Source organism: Vulpes vulpes, chromosome 14 (assembly GCF_048418805.1).
Source record: "Vulpes vulpes isolate BD-2025 chromosome 14, VulVul3, whole genome shotgun sequence".
Lineage (NCBI taxonomy): Eukaryota > Metazoa > Chordata > Mammalia > Carnivora > Canidae > Vulpes > Vulpes vulpes.
Genome location: NC_132793.1, coordinates 29,691,493 through 29,712,705, shown reverse-complemented (window position 1 = coordinate 29,712,705; position 21,213 = coordinate 29,691,493). Strand labels below are relative to the sequence as shown.

Sequence of the window (21,213 nt, the reverse complement as noted above, 5' to 3'; positions counted from 1 at the left end):
ACTGGATTGTCTTTGATCTGGAAACCAAAGTGGGGTTCCCATTGTCACTTAAGAGAAACCATGCTGCCCAGCAAGGTTTTATGTCTTCACGTGTTCAAAATTCTTTGAAGCAGATTTTGCTTCAAAAAAAGCAGGGTTTTTTTTATAATAAATTTATTTTTTATTGGTGTTCAATTTACCAACATACAGAAAAACACCCAGTGCTCATCCCGTCAAGTGCCCCCTTCAGTGCCTGTCACCCATTCACCCCCACCCCACCCCTCCTCCCCTTCCACCACCCCTAGTTCGTTTCCCAGAGTTAGGAGTCTTTATATTCTGTCTCCCTTTCTGATATTTCCCACACATTTCTTCTCCCTTCCCTTCTATTCCCTTTCACTATTATTTATATTCCCCAAATGAATGAGACCATATAATGTTTGTCCTTCTCCGACTGACTTACTTCACTCAGCATAATACCCTCCAGTTCCATCCGCGTTGAAGCAAATGGTGGGTATTTGTCATTTCTAATGGCTGAGTAATATTCCATTGTATGCATAGACCACATCTTTATCCATTCATCTTTCGATGGACACCGAGGCTCCTTCCACAGTTTGGCTATTGTGGACATTGCTGCTATAAACATCAAGGTGCAGGTGTCCCAGCATTTCACCGCATCTGTATCTTTGGGGTAAATCCCCAACAGTGCAATTGCTGGGTCGTAGGGCAGGTCTATTTTTAACTCTTACCCCTTCCAGTTGTCAGGCCTAATCAGAAAGTTAACTAAAATATAAAAGCCTACCTGTCACTTTTATACATCTTTATTTCATGACAACATGAGAAATTAACCACTTTGGCTTTAAATGTTTCTTTCTCAACTCTTCTGCCTTTCTTTTGTGTTTGGGAATCTAGCAATTTCTTCAAGAGCCCTACAGCTTTTATCTCTCTCCTGAGGCTAGAGGTCCCAGACTAGGACAATAATGTATGAAAATGAGCCCTATTTCAGGAGCTCTGCACCTGGCCATTCAGCAATATAAGACCAAGAGGAGACAGGACCTGAGAGGGCTCATTGTGGTACTCATTTCATGTCCCTCACCAGATCTTCAGTCTTTCCAGACCCTGGCTCTAGTTCATACCATTTTCTGCATTTCTTCTGCTAGATTCCTCCCCCAGATTGTCCCATTTTCATTAGTTTTAACATAAATTAGGGCTTCTTTACCAGCCATTCAAGAACTCTGTCGGTATCGCTCCAATTTTTTTTCCAGCCTACTGAAGCCTCTATTTTTGTCTTGCCATAAAAGCTTAAATAGTTTTCTTTTAATTTTTTTGGTACTGAAAGATTTGTAGGTATTGACATGTACCCAGAAATATCCATTAAGACGTGTACTGAATGAATGACTGCCTTCCTAGACTTGTTCAGAACTTGAGCCCAAATCAAAGAAGGAGTTGGTGAGCATGTGGATATGCCAGGATGTGAAGAGTGTACAAGTGTACAAAAGCCTGGAAAAAACACATCCAACTCAGAGGCCAGGGCCTCATCACAATTAAGAAGGAAGGCTATTATCTTAGGAAAGATAAGCAATTTAAGGGAATTTATAGAAACATAAAAATATTCCTGTGGCCCAAGTGTGTCTCTGATGCAGAAGCAGTTGCAGGGGAGCTTGGGTGATGCTGAAGTCCTCTGCTAGTTCTGAGATGTAGTTCAGGATTTTAGAAATCTGAATGTTTTCCTTAGAAACTCTGAGGTACTCTGTCAGAATGTACCTCAGAGCAATATTTTGTGGTCTGTTTCTTAAGGTCTCTTCCTGGAAGTTTAAGACTGACAGCCAATCTAATTCTGTTTTCTCATTTGATACAGGCTTGTATGACTGTCTATGACATTCCTGACTTACTGGGAGGAAGGGGATGCTTAGGGTCTGTGGTCTTCTCAGAATCCTTTTTGACATCTCAGATCTTGGTTAAAGAAAAGGGTAAGTGTTAATAAGGTCTTTAGAAAGCAAAACTTTGAGTTTTTTTTAACAAAACAAGTTATAGACATAGTTACATAGTACATGTATATTGTATTGCAATATTATTGTATATTGTAATTGTATATAATGTACTGTTAATGTATTAGTGTATTAACATTATCATCACATATATATTTGTGTGTGTGAATATGTATATGAATATATGCAGCCTTACTGTTAGGAAGAAGCAAAATGAGTAATTTTTGTTTATTTTGGCAAAATAAGTTATCTGGTTTCATAGTTCATATGCATATATAAATCATAATATATAATAATTATACATTATTGTATATTGTAATTATAACATGTATTAATGTATTGGTGTATAACATCATTACACACACACATATATGTATATTTGAATATGTACAGCCTTACTGTTAATCAGGAAGAAGCAATTTGAAATAATAACTAGATCCTGTTTTTTAACCTTGCACTACCTTGATAAAAATGAAAAGTGTAGATAAAAAGGACAATTCCCAGGACTCTCCATTTAAATGTGTGTTTCTATTTGTTGTAAAAAAAAAAAAAAAGAGTTAATCATAACGGGGAAAACCTTTCTCCTTCCTCTCATTAGTCTCCCTGTCTCCCAAGTAAGGAAGTTTTCAGTTCCTGAGGGCACAAGATTTTTGTATACTAGTTAAGAGGAGCCCTCATTCCTGAGAAAGGGAGGGGTGTAAATTGTTGGGCCTACAAGGTGGGCCTAGGTAGTGTGGGCAGTAACTGGCATGTCTGTGGTCTTCCTGCAGATGGCACTGTTACCACAGAAACCAGCTTCATAGTCCTGACAGCCGCCATACCCAGATTCTGCTCCTGGCTGGTTAGTGTCATTCATCTGATGGAAGTGGACTTAAATGTGGAAAAATCGGGGAGAACATTGAGGAAGAGCCTCTTCATTGGGTCCCTGGTGGGATGTCAGATCCTAAACTAGCTATTGTTTTTTGTTTTTTTTTTTTTAAGATTTATTTATTTATTTATTCATGATAGAGAGAGAGAGAGGGAGAGGCAGAGATACAGGAGGAGGGAAAAGCAGGCTCCATGCCAGGAGCCCGACGTGGGACTCGATCCCTGGACTCCAGGATCGCGCCCTGGGCCAAAGGCAGGCACTAAACCGCTGAGCCACCCAGGGATCCCCCTAGCTATTGTTCAGGGATGGAAATTTTTATCTCAGCTCTTTGTCTTTATACACACGAATCTAGTTTCTTTAACTCTGTTCTAATCTTGGAAAAGTGCCAAAAGAAACAAACTGTTTGGGTCCCTGTTAAATTATGAAAGGAAGAAATTAAACCATCATTTTACAAGGACAGATGAGGACACTAAGGCTTAGAAATTGACCAGCCTGTCCAAAGTCACACAGATAGTGAGCAGTAGACCATGTGGCTCTTTTCTCTGGTCAGAATGATTGTTGCTGAGTTTTTACAGCAAAGGCTCTCTACATGTAGGAGGGTCCCATCTTCATCAGTGAGAGCTGGTCTAAAACTCTAATGCCAGGGCCCTGGGTGGCTCAGTCAGTTAAATGTCTGCCTTGAACTCAGATCATGATTCCAGGGTCCTGGGATCGAGCCCCGCAATTGGGCTCCCTGTTCAGCAGGGAGCCTGCTTCTCCCTCTCCCTCTGCCTGCCGCTCCCCCTGCTTGTGCTTGCTCTCTCTCTCTCTCTCTCTCTCTTTCTCTGTCAAATAAATAAATAAAGTCTTTACATTAAAAAGAAAAAGAAAGAAAGAAGCTCTGGTGCCTTGGGACACACAAAGTATGACAGCAGAGAGTCTGGTAATGGTCTAAGTACCTATTTTAAAATCTGTTTATATTCTGTTTCTACAATTCTGACACGAATGAGGAAGAACAAGAATCATTCTCTGACATTAATACATTTAAATTAGGGGTGGCGCAGCGGTTTAGCGCCTGCCTTTGGCCCAGGGCGCGATCCTGGAGACCCCGGATCGAATCCCACATTGGGCTCCCGCTGCATGGAGCCTGCTTCTCCCTCTGCCTGTGTCTCTGCCTCTCTCTCTCTCTCTGTGTGACTATCATAAATAAATAATTTAAAAAATTAAAAAAAAAATAAAAATACATTTAAATTAGAATACATTCAAAATATTTTAATATGTTCTCTTCCATTTGTCCTTACAAATAGTTGTTTTTTTCTGAAGTGAAATATGGTGGAGACTAATATATCATTTCCACATCTTGTAGGCTCATTTAGCTGGGCCTCAGGTCCCAGGAAGAGAGTGCACCATGACCTTGGGCTCTGAGCCTTGATGACTGGTAGCCAGCCAGCTCTGCCAGCCATCAGGGCCTGAGTACACAGGATTTGCTGGAGGGACTGCCCAGTCAGTCTTCTAGAAATACTGAACATGAGGGAGACCTAGTAGAGTTATGCTCTTGAAGTAGGAAACTGAAAATTTGCACTCCTTTTGGATACAGGTAGAAGATAATGAAATAAAATTGTCTGAGAAAACCCAACAAGCAGTGAAGGTAAGCAGCCTTCTTATCCTCAATATCAACATTATATCAAAATGAAATGTAAACAGTTTATGAAAATAATCTAGAACATTTTATGGCACATTTGAAGGATATGTTCCTCCTTGTCTCAATTCCTGTTTGCATTCTTCCTCTCCCAGCAAAGCTTTAGTCGTAGCCATTTAATGGGGTACACAGAGGGATTTGTTCTGCCATGTTGGCCTTTTAGTGAGTTTCTTTTAAATCTGCCAGTACCATTAAAAGCAGATCTCAGATTGGCCTAGACATATAGAACTGAGAGGTCAGGGCTTTAGGCCAAAGAGAGTTGCCTCCACTGGCTAGACATCCACTGGAACATGAACAAACATAGTAGGCTTTGGTACCTGGACTCAGAGAGGACCTTACACATTCTTTTCCTTGGCACAAGTTAAAAATGTAACGTGACAAAGAGCTAGGCAATGACAAAGGAATGGAAGAAGTTGGGTCTATTTGAGGCTAACTTAGCAGCTTTTATAGACAGACAAAAGGGCAGGACTTTTGATTCTGAAAGTTCATGGTATAAATCATATGCTCTTTGTGACTGATTGTTTTTAAAGGGGGATGCCTGTTTCCTGGGCACTTTTCTAACAGGAGGAGAAGGAGCATATCTTTATTCCAGCAATCCACATTCCTGGCCTGAGGAAGGTGAGCCAGCTATTATTTTTCTTGATTATGTCTGGGTCCCTCTTTTGCATGTATTGGCATGAATGTTGTGATTAGTGAAACATCTGATATTTGAAAAGACTTGTTGGTGTAGAAGTGTTTTCTTACAGCTTTTCTCTTTATCCACCCATTTTGCAGATGAGGAAACTTGTGCTAGGAAGGCATGACCCCAGAACCACAGTCTGGTCCTCTTGTTGCCAGCTGAGGATTGTTCTCAGAATAGGCTAGAGTAGTGGCATGTCCAGAAATAGAATCTGTGGATCTAAACAAGTCTGGATTCATTTTTCTTTTTCTTTTTTAAGATTTTATTTATTCATGATAGACACAGAGAGAGAGAGAGAGAGGCAGAGACACATGCAGGCTCCATGCAGGGAGCCTGATGCAGGACTCCATTCTGGGACCCCAGGATCACACCGTGGGCCAAAGGCAGGCGCTAAACCGCTGAGCCACCCAGGGATCCCCTGGATTCATTTTTCTATTGCTGTATAATAAATTACCACAAATTTAATAGCTTAAAACAACACATAATTATTATCTCACAGTTCTGCAGGTCAGAAGTCCAGGTAGACTTGGCTGAATTTGTGTTAGGGACTCTGAAGTTAAGGCATCAGTCAGACTAGGCTCTTGTCTGGAGACTCTGGAGAAGAATTCACTCCCAGGCTCACTTAGACTATCAGCAGAATTCAGTTCCTTCGGATTGTAGGAATGAGGTCCCCATCTTGTTGCTAGCTATCAGCCAGGACCATGCTTAGCTACCTCTCCCAAAAACCTCTGCCCTGTGACAGCCCTCCTCCATCTCAGCACTGAAAACCTCTCTTGTGTTGTTGCATCTATCTTACCCTTCTTTTTTTTTTTTTTTTTTTTTTAATTTTTTTTTTTTTTTTAATTTTTATTTATTTATGATAGTCACAGAGAGAGAGAGAGAGAGAGAGGCAGAGACACAGGCAGAGGGAGAAGCAGGCTCCATGCACCGGGAGCCTGATGTGGGATTCGATCCCGGGTCTCCAGGATCGCGCCCTGGGCCACAGGCAGGCGCCAAACTGCTGCGCCACCCAGGGATCCCCCTATCTTACCCTTCTAATCTGTATAAATTTCTTCTCTATACCAGCCAGAGAAAATTCTGCCTATGAAGAACTGCTTGTGATTAGAGGAAGCCCACTCAAATAATGTCCATTTTGCCATATAATATTACTTGAACACAGGAGTAACATCAGGAGATGAAGATCATGGGAGCCATCCTAAATTTCTGCCTATCACAGTCTAGCCTCTGGCCTCACATTCATGTCCCTCCCACATGCAAAATACAATCAAGTTTTCCTAAGGGCTCCATCTCATTATGATAACAGTTCAAAGTCCTAAATCTCACTAGCTCAAAAATCCAAAATCTCATCAAGATTATCTAAAACAGATGTAGATAAGGCTCTGGCTTTTAATCTATTAAGTGTAGTTCCTAAACTTGTACTGTAGCTGTGGCCTTGTGACACTAAATCAGATAAGTTATCTGCCCTGCCCTCCCAACACTCAAGGTACCACTGGCATAGGATAACAGTTGTAGATCTTCAACTTCAGAAGAGGGGGAATGGAAAATAAAAAGGAGTCATCAGCCTGAGGTAGCTTTAAAATCCAGCTGGGCAAACTCCAGAGTCTGGATTAGATTTCAAGACCTGGGAATAGTCCTCCATGGCTCTTACCTCTGCCACCTGGGCTCTTGATTTCACCTTCTAAACTCTTAGTTTTCCCTTCCAAGCTTGTGGCTACACCTCATCCATCCTTCCTTTTTCACAAAGGTGGCACTGTGTACGTGAGTTTTATCAGCCTACTTCTTGCCAGTAGCATTTGGGGGTCCAGTAATCCCCTTTGATTTCATGCTCTTTGTGTCTCTTTCAGTCCAAGCTGGCAATGTTCTGTTGACCTAAGATTCTCAAAAGCCTTGTTGGTTTTGCATGGATTTTGTGGGGATTCATTCCATACTCCTTTTTGGTTTCCTCAAAATAATTTTCTTAGGACTCCTGTTTCTTTCCCTGGTTGATAGAGCCATTTTGTGAAGAAAGAGTTGTGACTTAACTCCACAAATTTTTCAGCCTCCACTGAGCAATCTCCTTTCTGGATAATTTGTTTTTCTTGAAAATATTCTGTCTGGTGGCAGGTTCCTTTCCCTGTTATCAGATCACTGGTTCAGCTTCTGTTCCTCCATTCACATAGGAGACAAAGCACAAGAAGTCTTGGTTCTCCACAAAATGCTGAGGTGTAGTAAGTAATGCATTTGTTACTGTGCCTGTGCTACAGCCCCTACGTTTGTGCCTGTGTGATCCTGGTGCAGAAGACCAAAAATAGGAAAACTTGTTGAGGGCAGGGAGTATGTGACAGTACTACTAGTGTTGGGGCAAGATTGCCTGGTGTTTCAGAAGCAGGTTGTAGAAGCAACAGAGGTGATTGTGCTCTGTCATAGTTGAGCCAATTATAATATTTAGCAAGGATATTTGCCAAAATTAGTTTGTACTTTCTTAGCAAAGGGCCTTATTAGAAAAGTAATCTTATGCTATATTGAGTTATCCAGCAAGATTCAGTGTATCCTGAGGTCTCTACACAAAGGGGACAGCCAGGGATTTCTGGAGTCCTGTTCGTCCCATTCGTCCCATTCTATTGAGAGCACGCCCTTAGTTCCTGGGAGAAATGTAGTTTGAATTAGGAGGTGGTTTTCTGAGGCAGGAAAATTAAGTAGGAACAGAGAATTTAAACGGAAATCTCCTTTGGCTATCTGTTAAGCTTTTTGCCACTTTGGAGCTCAGGTCAAGTGGGGCTTAAAGTTTATACCACTTAAGGCTCTTTCAAGGAAAAATAACACTAAATAGGGCTCTTCTGAGGACCTTGGAAGAGGGCTTGGGCAGGTGAGGAGTTCTGAAGCTTAAGTTTCATTAGTGTCTTGATAAATCTGTCTCTGCTTGACACTATGATGAGCTTGAAATTTATCTGTTCCCATTCCTTAAAGGCATTTAAAAAGCTCTTTAGCATGCATTATCTTAATTGAGCTTCATGTCCTAAGACCCAAAGGTGAAAACTTGCCTGAGGTTATAGTGCAAGTTCACAGTAGGTCTGGAGGGTAGTCCAAGTCTTCTGATTCTCAGTCCAGGGTTGGCACAACATGTAGATAGAGAATAGAACTTCCTTTACTTTGAAATGCTTCCAGCTCTGGAACTTTTTTCCTTCCCCAGTTAGTGATTTCTGCTATCACAGGATTTCTTGCTATTCAGCTTCCTATTCATTTATGTCCTTTATGTGCCCTTCTCTTCCTCACCCTGCTGACCTTGGTCAGGCAGTCTGCCCAGCCCCAGATCCTCAGGAGCCCACTTTAGAGTTTTACCACATATGCCTATATCCCTAAACAGTGTCTTGTTTTTGAGTACAAATATAATCACACTGTGTTCCTTAGGGACATGCTTTCTTTTTTGCTTCCTATTCTGTTCCTAAGATTCATCCAGATTGTTGTGGATAGCCATATAGTTCATTCACTTGCATGGCTCCATGGGATTCCTTTGTATGAAAATGTACAGTTTATTCTTGGACATTAATGGACATTTGGAGTTTATTACAGACAGTCCTGTCATGAGCGTTCTTGTACATGTCTCCTGCTGCACATGGCACCAGGAAGATGCCTTAAAACACAGCTTTCTTGCTGTATAATAATTGACATCTGTTGTCTCAGTCTCCTGACTTTCCTGTTGCATTCTGGCTTGTTGGACCAGCCAGCACTGATATCTCTGGCTAGTTGATATGTTGACATTCCCTGAATATTTACCACTTTGATTGCTGTCATTTTTTGACATCCCTGTGTATAGAATTTTCTGTGCTTTGCCTCAAACAAAGTCAATCCCTGTCCCTTGTAAGATCTTTGTATACCATGGAACTAAAGGGGAGGTCATGTGAATAGCCCCTGGCTGAAACACCACAGATTTCCACTGCTGTCACCAGTCTTCTGTAGAATTTCTCAAATAGATTTCTCAGTTTTGTTGTACAACTTTGGTCCATTACCAGAGTCCTTAAATAGTTGTCTTAACAATTAGACCAGTTTCATCACTGTTTTATGGGGAGAGGATCTGCCAGAATCTTCACAGTCATTTCAGAAGTCCCACCCCTCAGTGGTTTTGAAAGGTATTTTCACTTGGTAAAAATTCTAAGTCGGTAGTTTTTTTTTTTTTTTTTTTTTTTTAAGTAAACTCTATGCCCAGTGTGGGACTTGAACTCACAATCCCAAGATCAAGAGTTGCTGACTAGGCCAGCCAGGCCTCCTGACAGTTTCCTTCTTTCTAGAAAGATGTTGCTCTGCTTTACTCCCTTGCTTGCACCAACCATTCCTGAACAGAAATCCACTGCCATCCTTATCTGTGTTCCTTCTAATAAAGTTACTTTTTTTTTCCTCTTCAGCTGCTTTTAAGATTTTCTTTCCTTCTTCTTCTTTTTTTTTTTTTTTTTTTTTTAAGATTTTTAAAATTTGGAGATCCCTGGGTGACTCAGTGGTTGACTCCCGATCCCAGAACTCCAGGATCACACCCTGGGCTGAAGGCAGGTACTAAACCGCTGAGCCACCCAGGGATCCCCAGGGAGAGAGAATCTCAAGCAGATTCTGCACTAAGCCACAGAGCCTAATGCAGAGCTTGATTTCAGGACCCTGAGATCATGACCTGAGCTGAAATCAAGCCACCCAAGCACCCTGATTCTCTTTCTTTCTATCACATATTTTAAGCAATTTTATTTTTATGAATTGGTGTGTGTGTGTGTGTTTTAATATGTTCATTGTGCTTGGAATTCATTTTGCTTCTTTAATGGATGGATTTAGTTTTCCTCAAATTGGGAGTATTTTTGGCCTTTTTTTTTTTTTTTTTTTTAAGTTTTTGCACTCCTGGGGTTCCAGTCACATATCTTTGCTACCTAGAATTATCCCACAGCCCCTTTTTGCTCTGTACAATTATTTTCAGTCTTTTTTCTCTTTGTGTTTCATTTTGCATAGTTGTATGTATGCTAATTTACTAACCTTTTCTGCATTGTTGTTAAGAATTTGTTAACATTTGTGAAGTGGAGCACAGGGTATTGAATGGTGAGCCAAGTTCAACAAAAGACCATGAAAGAAATTGAAATAGAAAATTTTATTCGTCACAAGTCCTGGAGGAAGTACACGGCAATGGCGTGCCTTATGCCTGCAGGGCACACAGGAAGGTCAAAGCAGAGTGCAGACAGAGAGTGGCAGGATCTGGGGCACATGCCTTTATTAGGGTTTGTGGGTAGAGTGGTTCAGGTTTCTCAGGCTAAGGCAAGATTGGTCAATTCAAACCAAAAGAGCTCCATAGGGGTACACAAGGAGATGGCCCTAGGAGACAAGGGAGACTTGATCACAAAGGCTGTTGAGCTCATATCAGGAACTTACATCTTCTTGTGACTCTCTGCAGGCTGCTACATAGGGCTTGTCTGAGGGACCGTGTCATTTTAAGCACCACCACCACTCCCGCCCCCTTGGCCAAACAAAAGATATGCCAGGGCAGCAATACCTTGGAGTAGCTTAGCTAAACTTTCACAACTGTCTAATGTCATTAATCTCATTCAGTGTATTTTTCTTCTCAGACATAGTGTTTTTCATCTCTAGAAGTTGATTTAGAGATCTTTTACATTTTTCATGTCTCAAATTAACATGGTTCAGTCTTCTAGCTTTTTGAATATATGGGATACAGTTATAATTGTTTTAATATGTTTTTCTTCTAGTTTTATCATATGGCCTTGCTTTTAAGCTTTGTTAGCCTGGAGACAGAATAGCATTTAATTTAGGGCTAATTTTACCCCACTGCTGAGGCAGAATCCTTCTGAGTACTCTACCTGACATGTCTGTGAAGTGTGAGGTTTTCTACTGTGGCTGGTGCAAATGGGCAGAAAGTCTTGTTCAAGGTATGGGTTGATGTTCATTGTTTTACGTAGGAATATCCAGTTTTTCCGGTACCATGTATTGAAAAGACTTTCCTTTTTCTTTGATCTGTTAGTACACCTTTGTTGAATATCAGTTGACTGTGTATTTACCATTTCCTGCAGGCCTCCATGAATGTTTGGCACTCAGGCAGCTCCTTCATTGTCCCTGTAGTGATTTACAATTTGTAGAGTGTTTTTTTCCATTGGGCAGAGATTATTCAGCAGTGAGGAACAGGGACACTGGTCCCATTGACACATGGGGCAGTGGACACATCCTGAGAACTCTGGTAACCATGCTGAGTCCCACCTTCTTATGATGGGAAGGTCCAGGCAGTGGTCATCTGCTGTCTGCTGACTTCATGCTCAACCCTCTTGTGTATTCCCTTGTGTCCACATGAAGTTTGTCAGGGACATTTTAGAAGAGAAAGTCCTCTGCAGTCCTGAATGTGAATGAATTATTCAGCTGCATATTATCTACAGTGCATGGATGACTCGGGATCAGATGTCAAGAGTAGTGAGCAAGTTACAGAAGGACATGTGTATTAAGATTCTATTATACAAAAGCAAAACAGGGGCAGCCTGGGTGGCTCAGCGGTTTAGCGCCACCTTCAGCCCAGGGTGTGATCTTGGAGACCTGGGATCGAGTCCCATTTCGGGCTTCCTGCATGGAGCCTGCTTCTCCATCTGCCTATGTCTCTGCCTCTCTCTCTCTCTCTATTCTCTCTCTTTCTCTCTCTGTGTGTATGTGTGTGTCTCATGAATAAATATAATCTTAAAAAAAAAGCAAAACAGACAAGACCAAATAATATATAGTTTATAGATACATTGAAGTGTGGTAAAACTATACAGAATTTGGGATGGGTCCCTCTGAGCAGAAGAGAGAAGGCCATTGAGGAAGGACATTTAGGAGGCTTCAGAGGTACTAGTAATGCTTGATTTCTTAGGCTGAGTGGTGAGTGTACAGGCATCGAGATTGTGTTGCTAGATTGTGTTGCTATTGTTTTTCTTTATTTTTTTTAAAGGATTTTATTGATTTATTCATGAGAGACAGAGAGAGAGAGAGAGAGAGAGGCAGAGACACAGACAGAGGGAAAAGCAGGCTCCACTCAGGGAACCTGATGTGGGACTCCAGGATCACGCCCTGGGCCAAAGGCAGGTGCTAAAGCGCTGAGCCACCCAGGCATCCCATTATTGTTTTTCTTTAAACCATATGTGTACATTTCACATATTGTCATATAGAATGAAAATTATCTTGCCATTGCATCATATTTCCCCAGCAGTGATAAATGTTCCCTCTTCACACAGGCTGGACCATTGGAGGAGCTTTATTTGTACAGCCAGGTGTCTAAAGGAGGAAAACCAAATTCTTCATTGACACTTGGTATCTTGTTTTGCCCTGAGGTCTCATCCTTCTTTTGGACTCCTGGTGATGCAGAGGTCAATCAGAGACAGAACCATGCCTCAGTCCCTTGCTGCTTCTTGGATAGTGAGGGGGAACTTCCTCTTACGTTGGGTTTTTAGATTCACAGAACGGAGAAAGAATGACAGAGGCCTTTCAGTAAGGGCACCAGGGACAAGACAAGGAGCCAAGGAGATCTCCTCAAGAGTTAGCTACCTTGGTCAGTGAGAAACCTCTGCAAAGGCACATCTCTTCAGACCAAAGTCTGACAGTCACAAATCCAGAGCAAATACTAGAAGTGTCATCACTTCAAAGGGGATTAGGATCTAAGAGACCAGGTAACAGGTACTGGACACCCAGTGAGTCACTTCAGTTATTTCATGTGTGCTCTGAGGATAATGATAGTTACTGCTCCCAGAGTCAGGCAAATGGGTAGCTGTGACACAAGACAGCCTCTCTGCACCAGTAGTAAAATCAGCTTCTATTTATTGAGTCCCTGCCCTGGGCCATGCCCCATAATGAGTGCTTTTCCAGCACTGCCTTGTGAATTTCTGTCTTCCTCTTTTCCATTTTGTTTCAAGGCTTCAGAGTATATATAGAGAGGAAATGCTGGAGGTAACCTCTTTTATCTGTGCTCTTTTCTGGAAGCTTTGGAAGGATGTTGTCCAGGAGACCTTTGAGTGGTATTTGACTTACTTCTGAGAAACTTCACGTTAGAGCTACACAGGTGGAGGGCGAGCCCAGGTCCTGGAAGGGTACAAGTAGCAAGCAGTAGGAGAGCAGTTCTTATCTCCTAATACCTATTGATCCCTCTTTTCTCTATAAACAGTAGGTAGAGTTATCTTGTGGCTGGAATTGATGAGGTCATAGTGTGAGGAGAGTGCTGAAAATCTTGGCTGGGCCCTGGGGAAGCTGGTAGAGGAGCTTAGACAGCAGAGGAGAGACTCCAGACAGCACTGTAGGACTCTTGAGGCTAAGAAGCAAAGAGAGCTAGTTGTCAGGCCATTTGGAGAGGGAAAAGGGGAGGAAACCAGGTAAGAACTCAAGGAGCCCAGATGCCACAGCACCTTGACCCCCTACAGACCTCTGCTCTGTACCTGGCTCCACCGCGGGTAGTTCTGTGACCTTGGGAGAAACTTCTCTAAGCTTGAGTCTCCCCATCAGTCCTGAAGAAGATTACCTTTTTGAATTGTTGGAAAGATGGAAAACTATGATGTATATTACATGCATGGCACAATGGCAAAATCTGTTCCCGTCCCTTTCCCTGACAAAACAGAGATTAAAGCATGTCCCATCCTGATGTGGGTGAGAGGAAAATCAGCAATTTCTGAGCTATTGGGGAAAACTGGGGGACTGAGGCTTCAAAAGTTCAGTGATGTCAGAGGATGAGATCGGGGAATGAGATAGCTAAAAGGCTGATGAGATGCTGTAGTCCAAGAGTGGGTTCTAGAGCTGAAGATTTCAGAGGTCATGATGTTCTGGATGCTGTTTTACTGCTGTAGCATTGGAATTGTCCCTACAATCTCCAGAGCTTTGGGGCTACCTTCCTAGAGCTATAGCTCAAGGAATCGGTCCCTCTTCTTTGTCTTCTGTCCTCTACCTTAGCAGTTAAGATATTAATGATAGTATTCCCAAGCTTGTGCCTTGAGCTCCCTAGAAGAATGGAAAGGATATAGCTTGGAACAGCTCCAGAGAACAGCTTTACCCAAGAGTCTTACGGGGGCTCTGGGTGCTTCATTTAAGCCTCCAAAGCAAGCCTAGTCTTAACACTTCTCATCTTAACTATCGATCCTTTCTTTGGTCTGCCCCCTAGGGCCCCTAACAAGCTATTCTGTATAAACCTTGGCAACCTAGGAAAAACAGCTCTCCTTAGACCTGAATCTTTGAACTGAAGAACCTACAACCAGTGTCCACATCCCACCCATCTTGCTTTTGTGAATGTAGAGGAGCAAGCCTCCAGTGTCTACAGAATCCCCTTATTGCCTAACTCAGATGTTCCTTTGCTGGCTACAGAGACCCTTAGGTCTCCTCATCAGTCCTTCAGCTGAGATGCTAGTGCTCTTTGCTGGGCTTTAGGTTAGGGATGTGGTATCATTATAGCCAAGGCACCTTCTGCCAAAATAGGACGAAGGAGAGTCTATAAACTCAGTGGTGGAGCAGACATACCCAGAGTCTTTTTCAGTGTGTTTCCCTGGAAGACAACCAAAAGTGAATGTGAATTTTGCCTCTCCCCCAGCAGTTGGTAACTTATTCACTTGTTTTTTTTTTTTTTTTTGTTGTTGTTGTTGTTTTGTTTGTTTGTTTTTTAATTCTTAATGCAGACTCTGATGCCTCATTTCTCTCTGAAACTCTGGGAGTGTACATTAGCTTCCCCAGAGCACAAGACTCAGCATAAAAATTGTGTAACTTAAGCATCACAAATACAAGGCTCCAGTCACCAGTGTGGTGCGCCCTGGTACCTGCAAAGACACTGAGATCTGGCCCCTAGGATCCAGCCCTCCAGCTCTGACTGCCTCTCTTTTCCTTCCAGGGAAAGTGCACTTCTTCTCTAGTGGTCTTCTGTTTTTTCACCGTCATCATGGAAGTATCATCCTTTCCAAGGATCACATGAATTCCATTTCGTTCTATGATGGGGTAGGTGTTTTACCAGTCCATGGCTTTGACATTCAGAAGAATACTCACACCTCTGACATGAAAACCAAGTAACTCTCTGTCCCTCCTTCACCACCATGGGTAGGGTGTCAGGAACCAGCATTGCCCTTGAGGCAGGCAAGCAGGAAGTTCCTGGAGAGGCCTGTCTGCTTGTCAACTTCACTGCTCCATTAAGGACTTAGCTAGAGGGATCCCTGGGTGGCGCAGCGGTTTAGCGCCTGCCTTTGGCCCAGGGCGCGATCCTGGAGACCCCGGGGTCGAATCCCACGTTGGGCTCCCGGTGCATGGAACCTGCTTCTCCCTCTGCCTATGTCTCTGCCTCTCTCTCTCTCTCTCTCTCTCTCTCTCTGTGTGTGTGTGTGTGTGTGTGTGTGTGTGACTATCATAAATAAATAAAAATTAAAAAAAAAAAAAAGACTTAGCTTGAAAAGACTTCTGGGTCAGGAGGGCCAACTGCTACCTATATCCAATTAACTCATCCCCAAAAGGACCAGAAAGTAGGCTAAAGAAGGCCTCAGATGACCCCCTTCACACCCAGAGACACAAAACCTCACCCACTTAAGACTGGGAAACTGTTCCTCTAGCACTGATAGGACTCCACTTACCGATTAGCATGAGAAAGAATTATAAGTGAACCAGAGAGAAGAGAAATGGCTCACTTTCCCCTTGAGGGCTCAGCCCCACCCACTGACACACTCAGACTTCCCCTCTACCTCTGTGAAAGTTCCATCCCCAGAACCATCCTTTAACTTCATCAGTTTATTTAACACTTTTCCCTCCCCTCGCAAGGAAGAAAGCAGCTATGAGTTCTCCCTAGGCTGTACCTCTTGGCCAAGGCACAGCTCATCTCTTAGTATGACATCAGAGTGGAGGGCAGGCCCTCTAACTCTTTGGTTTCAGCCTCAAAACCAGCCTGTTTGGGAGCCAAGACAGAGACTAGGTAAGGTGGTTTAGTCAGATGGCTCCGAAAATAAGTTTTGTGAACAATTCAGAGAAAATTTTTTCTTCCACATATAACCTACCACCTTAAAGGGTGTACAGAAATGCAAGCAGGCCAACAAGATAGAAACCATGGCCTTATTAGATGAAAACTCTGATGAGGGAAGAAAAGGTGAACCATTCAAGTTCTGGGCCAGTAAGTTAGCTAATTTGGGGCGGGGGGAATGGATTCTTACCTCATAATCAAAAATCAAAATTAACTTCTGATAAATTAAAATTAAATATTTTTATATTTTGTAAGAAGAAAGAGGAATATAAGAATATAAAATGAATATATATTAAACTTCCAGGGACAAGAAGACTCTGTAAGCTTAGAAATGATATAAGAAATTCTGAAGGAAAAGTCAGATTTGACCACTTAAGGATTTTAAAAATTGGGACGCCTAGGTGGCTCAGTGGTTGAGCATTTGCCTTTAGTTCAGGTCATGATCCTGGGGTCCTGGGATCAAGTCCCACATGGGGCTCTCTTAGGGGAGCCTGCCTCTCCTTCTGCCTATGTCCCTGCTTCTCTCTCTGTGACTCTCATGAATAAATAAAATCTTAAAAAAAAAAAAAAGATTTTAAAAATTTTGCCAAAAATTTGACTTATTGACATGTACTTTGTACACAATTAACTATGCCCATTTAAAGTTTTGACAGAATGTATACACTCATGAAACCACTGTTATAATTAAAAACAGACAACTTTCATCACCCCTAAAGTTTTCTTTTTTTAAAGATTTTATTTATTTTTTCATGAGAGATACAAGAGGGAGAGGCAGAAACATAGGTAGAGGGAGAAGTAGGCTCCCTGTGGGGAGCCGAATGTGGGACCTGATCCCAGGACCCTGGGATTACGCCTTGAGCTGAAGACAGAAGCTCAACCACTGAACCACCCAGGTACCTCAGCCCTAAAATTTTTTAATGCCCTTTTGCAGTTCCTCCTTCCGTCCACTTCTGGCTTTCTGTTACTAGATCAGTTTGCAGTTCTAAAATGTTATATAAATGGGGGTGCCTGGTGGCTCAGTCAGTTAAGCATCTGACTCTTGATTTCGGCTCCGGTCATGATCTCAAGATGCTGGAATGGAATCCTGTGTTGGGTTCCACAATCAGCGGGGAGTCTGCTTGCAGATTTTCTCCCTCTCCCTCGAACCCTCCCCATGCTTTCACATGTGCTTGCTCTCTTTCTCAAATGAATAAATAAATCTTTAAGTAAAATGAAGTTATATAAATGGGCATCATACATTCTATACCCTTTTAAGTCTGTCATTTTTCACTCAGTATAATGATTTTTAGATTCATCCATGTCGTTTGTATCAAAAGTCTGCTCCTTTTCATTGCTGAGTAGTATTCCATTGTTTGGATATAGCATAAAATTTATCAAACTAATTTTTTTTTGAGATTTTATTTACTTATTCATGAGAGACCCACAGAGAGCGAGGCAGAGACAAAGGCAGAGGGAGAGGTAGGTTCTTCGGGGAGCCTGATACAGGGCTCGATCCCAGGACTCTGGGATCATGCCCTGAGCTGAAAGCAGACGCTCAGCCACTGAGCCACCCAGGTGTCCCTATCAAACTAATTTATAATTTAAAACTCTAAAACGTCAAAGAATTTATTAAAAAGCAAAAAAATAAACTGGATAAAACATTTTTGGTGATTAAAACAAATGAGTTAATATTTCTTTTCCATGAAGAACTCTGTCTTTATTAACATGAGACTAGTTAACAGATATATGGAAGTATATCAGAGACAGCCTCTCACTACTATATATAACAATAAATTGGCAAAAAGTCAATAAAAAGGTCCTGTTGGCAAGGAGAAGTGTAATATGAATTTCCAGCCATAGGGGAGGCTTTAGAGTAATGTAGAATACAATCTTTGAAAATATTTACTGATAGTTTGTAGCAAGTTGGCAGATGCTGATACCACTGATCAGTTTTGACAGAATGTATACACTCATGAAACCACTGTTATAATTAAAAACAGACAACTTTCATCACCCCTAAAGTTTTCTTTCTTTCTTTCTTTCTTTATTTATTTCTTTATTTATTTATTTATTTATTTTTAAATTTATGATAGTCATACAGAGAGAGAGAGAGAGAGAGAGAGAGAGAGAGGCAGAGACATAGGCAGAGGGAGAAGCAGGCTCCATGCACTGGGAGCCTGACGTGGGACTCGATCCCGGGTCTCCAGGATTGCGCCCCGGGCCAAAGGCAGGTGCCAAACCGCTGCGCCACCCAGGGATCCCTAAAGTTTTCTTTTTTTAAAGATTTTATTTATTTATGATAGTATCATAAATTAAGTTTTAAAACTTGATTTAGTTTTAAAAGCAAGATACAGAATTTTAAAAATAGTATTTTATATTGCCTTAAAAAAGCAATTAGGGGATCCCTGGGTGGCTCAGCAGTTTGCTGCCTGCCTTCAGCATGGGACGTGATCCTGGAGTCCCGGGATCGCGTCCCGCGTCAGGCTCCCTGCATGGAGCCTGCTTCTCCCTCTGCCTGTGTCTTTGCCTCTCTCTCTCTGTGTCTCTCATGAATAAATAAATAAAATCTTAAAAAAAAAAAAAAAAGAAGAAGAAGTAAGTAAGCGAATAGGATAAAAAGACTAGAAGGAAAACTACTAAAATGTTAGTTCTGGTTGGGTTTAGGCAATGGGACTTTGACTTGATTTTTTTAATCTCCTCTATTCTATTTACTACTTTTTCACAATTTTAATTAGTGAACATGTATTACTTTTATAATGAAAATTTAAATGTTAAAAGATCCTTTCCCTAAGATCAGGACCATGACAAAGATGCTCATTTTTGCCATTTCTTTTTTTTTTTTTTTTGTTAAAAGATTTTAGGGCAGCCCAGGTGGCTCAGCAGTTTAGCACCTGCCTTCAGCCCAGGGTGTGATCCTGGAGACCCGGGATCGAGTCCCACGTCAGACTCCCTGCATGGAGCCTGTTTTTCCCTCTGCCTGTGTCTCTGCCTCACTCTCTCTCTCTCTCTCTCTCTCTCATGAATAAATAAATAAAATCTTTTTTAAAAGATTTTAAAAGAGAGCAAGAGAGAGAGATCACAAGCAGTGGGGTGAGGGGCAGAGGGAGAAGTAGACTCTCTGCTGAGCAGGGAGCCTGATTCAGGGCTCGATCCCAGGATTCCAGGATCATGACCTTAGCTGAAGGCAGATACTTAACTGGCCACCCAAGGGCCCCCATTTTTGCCATTTCTATTCAATATAGTATTGGAAGTTATAGCTAGAGCAATTAGGCAAGAAAAAGAATCAGAAGGCATCTAAATTGGAAGGGAAGAAGTTCTCTTTTCACAGATGACATGATCTTACATGTAGAAAACCCTAAAGATTCCACACAACAAAACTGCTAGAATTAATTAAATGATTTAACCAAAGTTGCAGGATACAAAATTGACACAATAAAATCAGTTGCACCCTAGCATTGGCCAATCTGAAAAAGTAAGAAAACAATTCCATTTACAGTAACACCAAAAAGAATAAATGAAGAATAAATTTAACCAAAGAGGTGAAAGACTTGTGCACTAAAAACTACAAAACAAAATAGAGAAGTTCTAGATAAATGGAAAGACACCCCATGTTCATAGATAGAAAGACTTAACATTGTTTAGACCATAATTCTACCCAAAGCAGTCTACAGATTCAGTGCAATTCCTATCAAAATTCAGTGGTATTTTTTACAGAAATAGAAAAATCCATTCTGAAATTCATATGGAATCTCATGGTATCCCCAAATAATCAAAATAATCTTAAAAAAGAATAAAGTTAGAAGACTCACACTTTCTGATTTCAAAACTTACTACAAAGCTACAGTAATTAAACAACAGTGTGGTATTGGCATAAAGTCAAACGTATAGACCAATGTAATAGATCAGAAATAAACTTTCACCTGTGTAGCCAAATGATTTTCTACAAGGGTGCCACGGCCGTTCAATGGGAAAAGGACAGTCTTTTCAACAAATGTGCTAGGAAAATTAGACATCCACATGAAAAGAATGAAGTTAGATCCTTACTTTATGCCATATAAAAAAAATGAACTCAACATGCAGCATAGGCTTAAATGTAAAAGCCAACACTATTAAACTCTTAGAAGAAAACATAGAAATAAAGTCCTCGTGACCTTGAAGGTAGGCAGTGATTTCTTGGATATGACAACAAAAGAAAAAATATATAAAAACTTATGTGCATCAAAGTACACTATCAAGAAAGTGAAAACAGGGTACCTGGGCAGCTTAGTTGGTTAAGTGTCTGCCTTCAGTTCAGGTCATGATGCCAGGGTCCTGGGATGAAGTTCTGCATCAGGTCTCTGCTCAGCAGCAAATTGACTTCTCCCTCTCCTTCTGTGATCTCTTTCACTCTCACTCTCTCTCAAATCAATTAATTAATTTTTTAAATAAGAAAGTGAAAACAAACCCACAAAATGGGAGCAAATATTTACAAATCATGGTTCATCTGGCCAGCTTGGTAGAGCATGTGAGTCTTGATTCTGGGGTCATGAGTTCAAGCCTCACATTGGGTGTAGAGCCTACTTTTTAAAAGAATCCTGGGCAAAAAAAAAAAAAAAAAAAGTCCTGGGCAGCATGGGTGGCTCAGCGGGGGCAGCCTGGGTGGCTCAGCGGTTTAGCGCCGCCTTCAGCCCAGGGCGTGATCCTAGAGACCTGGGATGAGTCCCATGTCAGGTTCCCTGCATGGAACCTGCTTCTCCCTCTGCCTGTGTCTCTTCCTCTCTCATGAATAAATAAAATCTTAAAAAAAAAAAAAAAAAAAAAGAATCCTGTATCAGGGCACCTGGGTGGCTCAGCATTTGGGCACCCAGTTTGACTTTGGTTCAGGTCATGATCTCAGGGTTGTGAGCCCCGCATTGGTCTCTGTGTTTGGTGGGAGTCTCCTTGAGATTCTCTCTCTCCCTCTTCCCCCCCCCCCCCGCCATTAAAATAAAAATTTTTTTTAAGATTTATTTATTTATTCATTCAGAGAGAGCGAGAGAGGCAGAGACACAGGCAGAGGGAGAAGCAGGCTCCATGCAGGAAGCCTGATGTGGGACTCGATCCCAGGTCTCCAGGATCACACCC

General features: G+C 41.7%; 1 protein-coding gene across 2 annotated transcripts in view; it reads left to right on the top strand.

Moving 5' to 3' along the window:
- Positions 1–21,213, top strand: part of DNAAF9 (dynein axonemal assembly factor 9) — a 143,381-nt gene that overhangs the window by 72,906 nt on the left and 49,262 nt on the right. For both annotated transcript variants that reach the window (XM_072736258.1, XM_072736257.1), the window contains exons 17-21: positions 1,835–1,946; positions 2,735–2,805; positions 4,409–4,459; positions 5,041–5,128; positions 15,025–15,128. In XM_072736258.1, the coding sequence (XP_072592359.1) occupies positions 1,835–1,946; positions 2,735–2,805; positions 4,409–4,459; positions 5,041–5,128; positions 15,025–15,128 (426 nt within the window). The remainder of the gene's footprint in view (positions 1–1,834; positions 1,947–2,734; positions 2,806–4,408; positions 4,460–5,040; positions 5,129–15,024; positions 15,129–21,213) is intronic.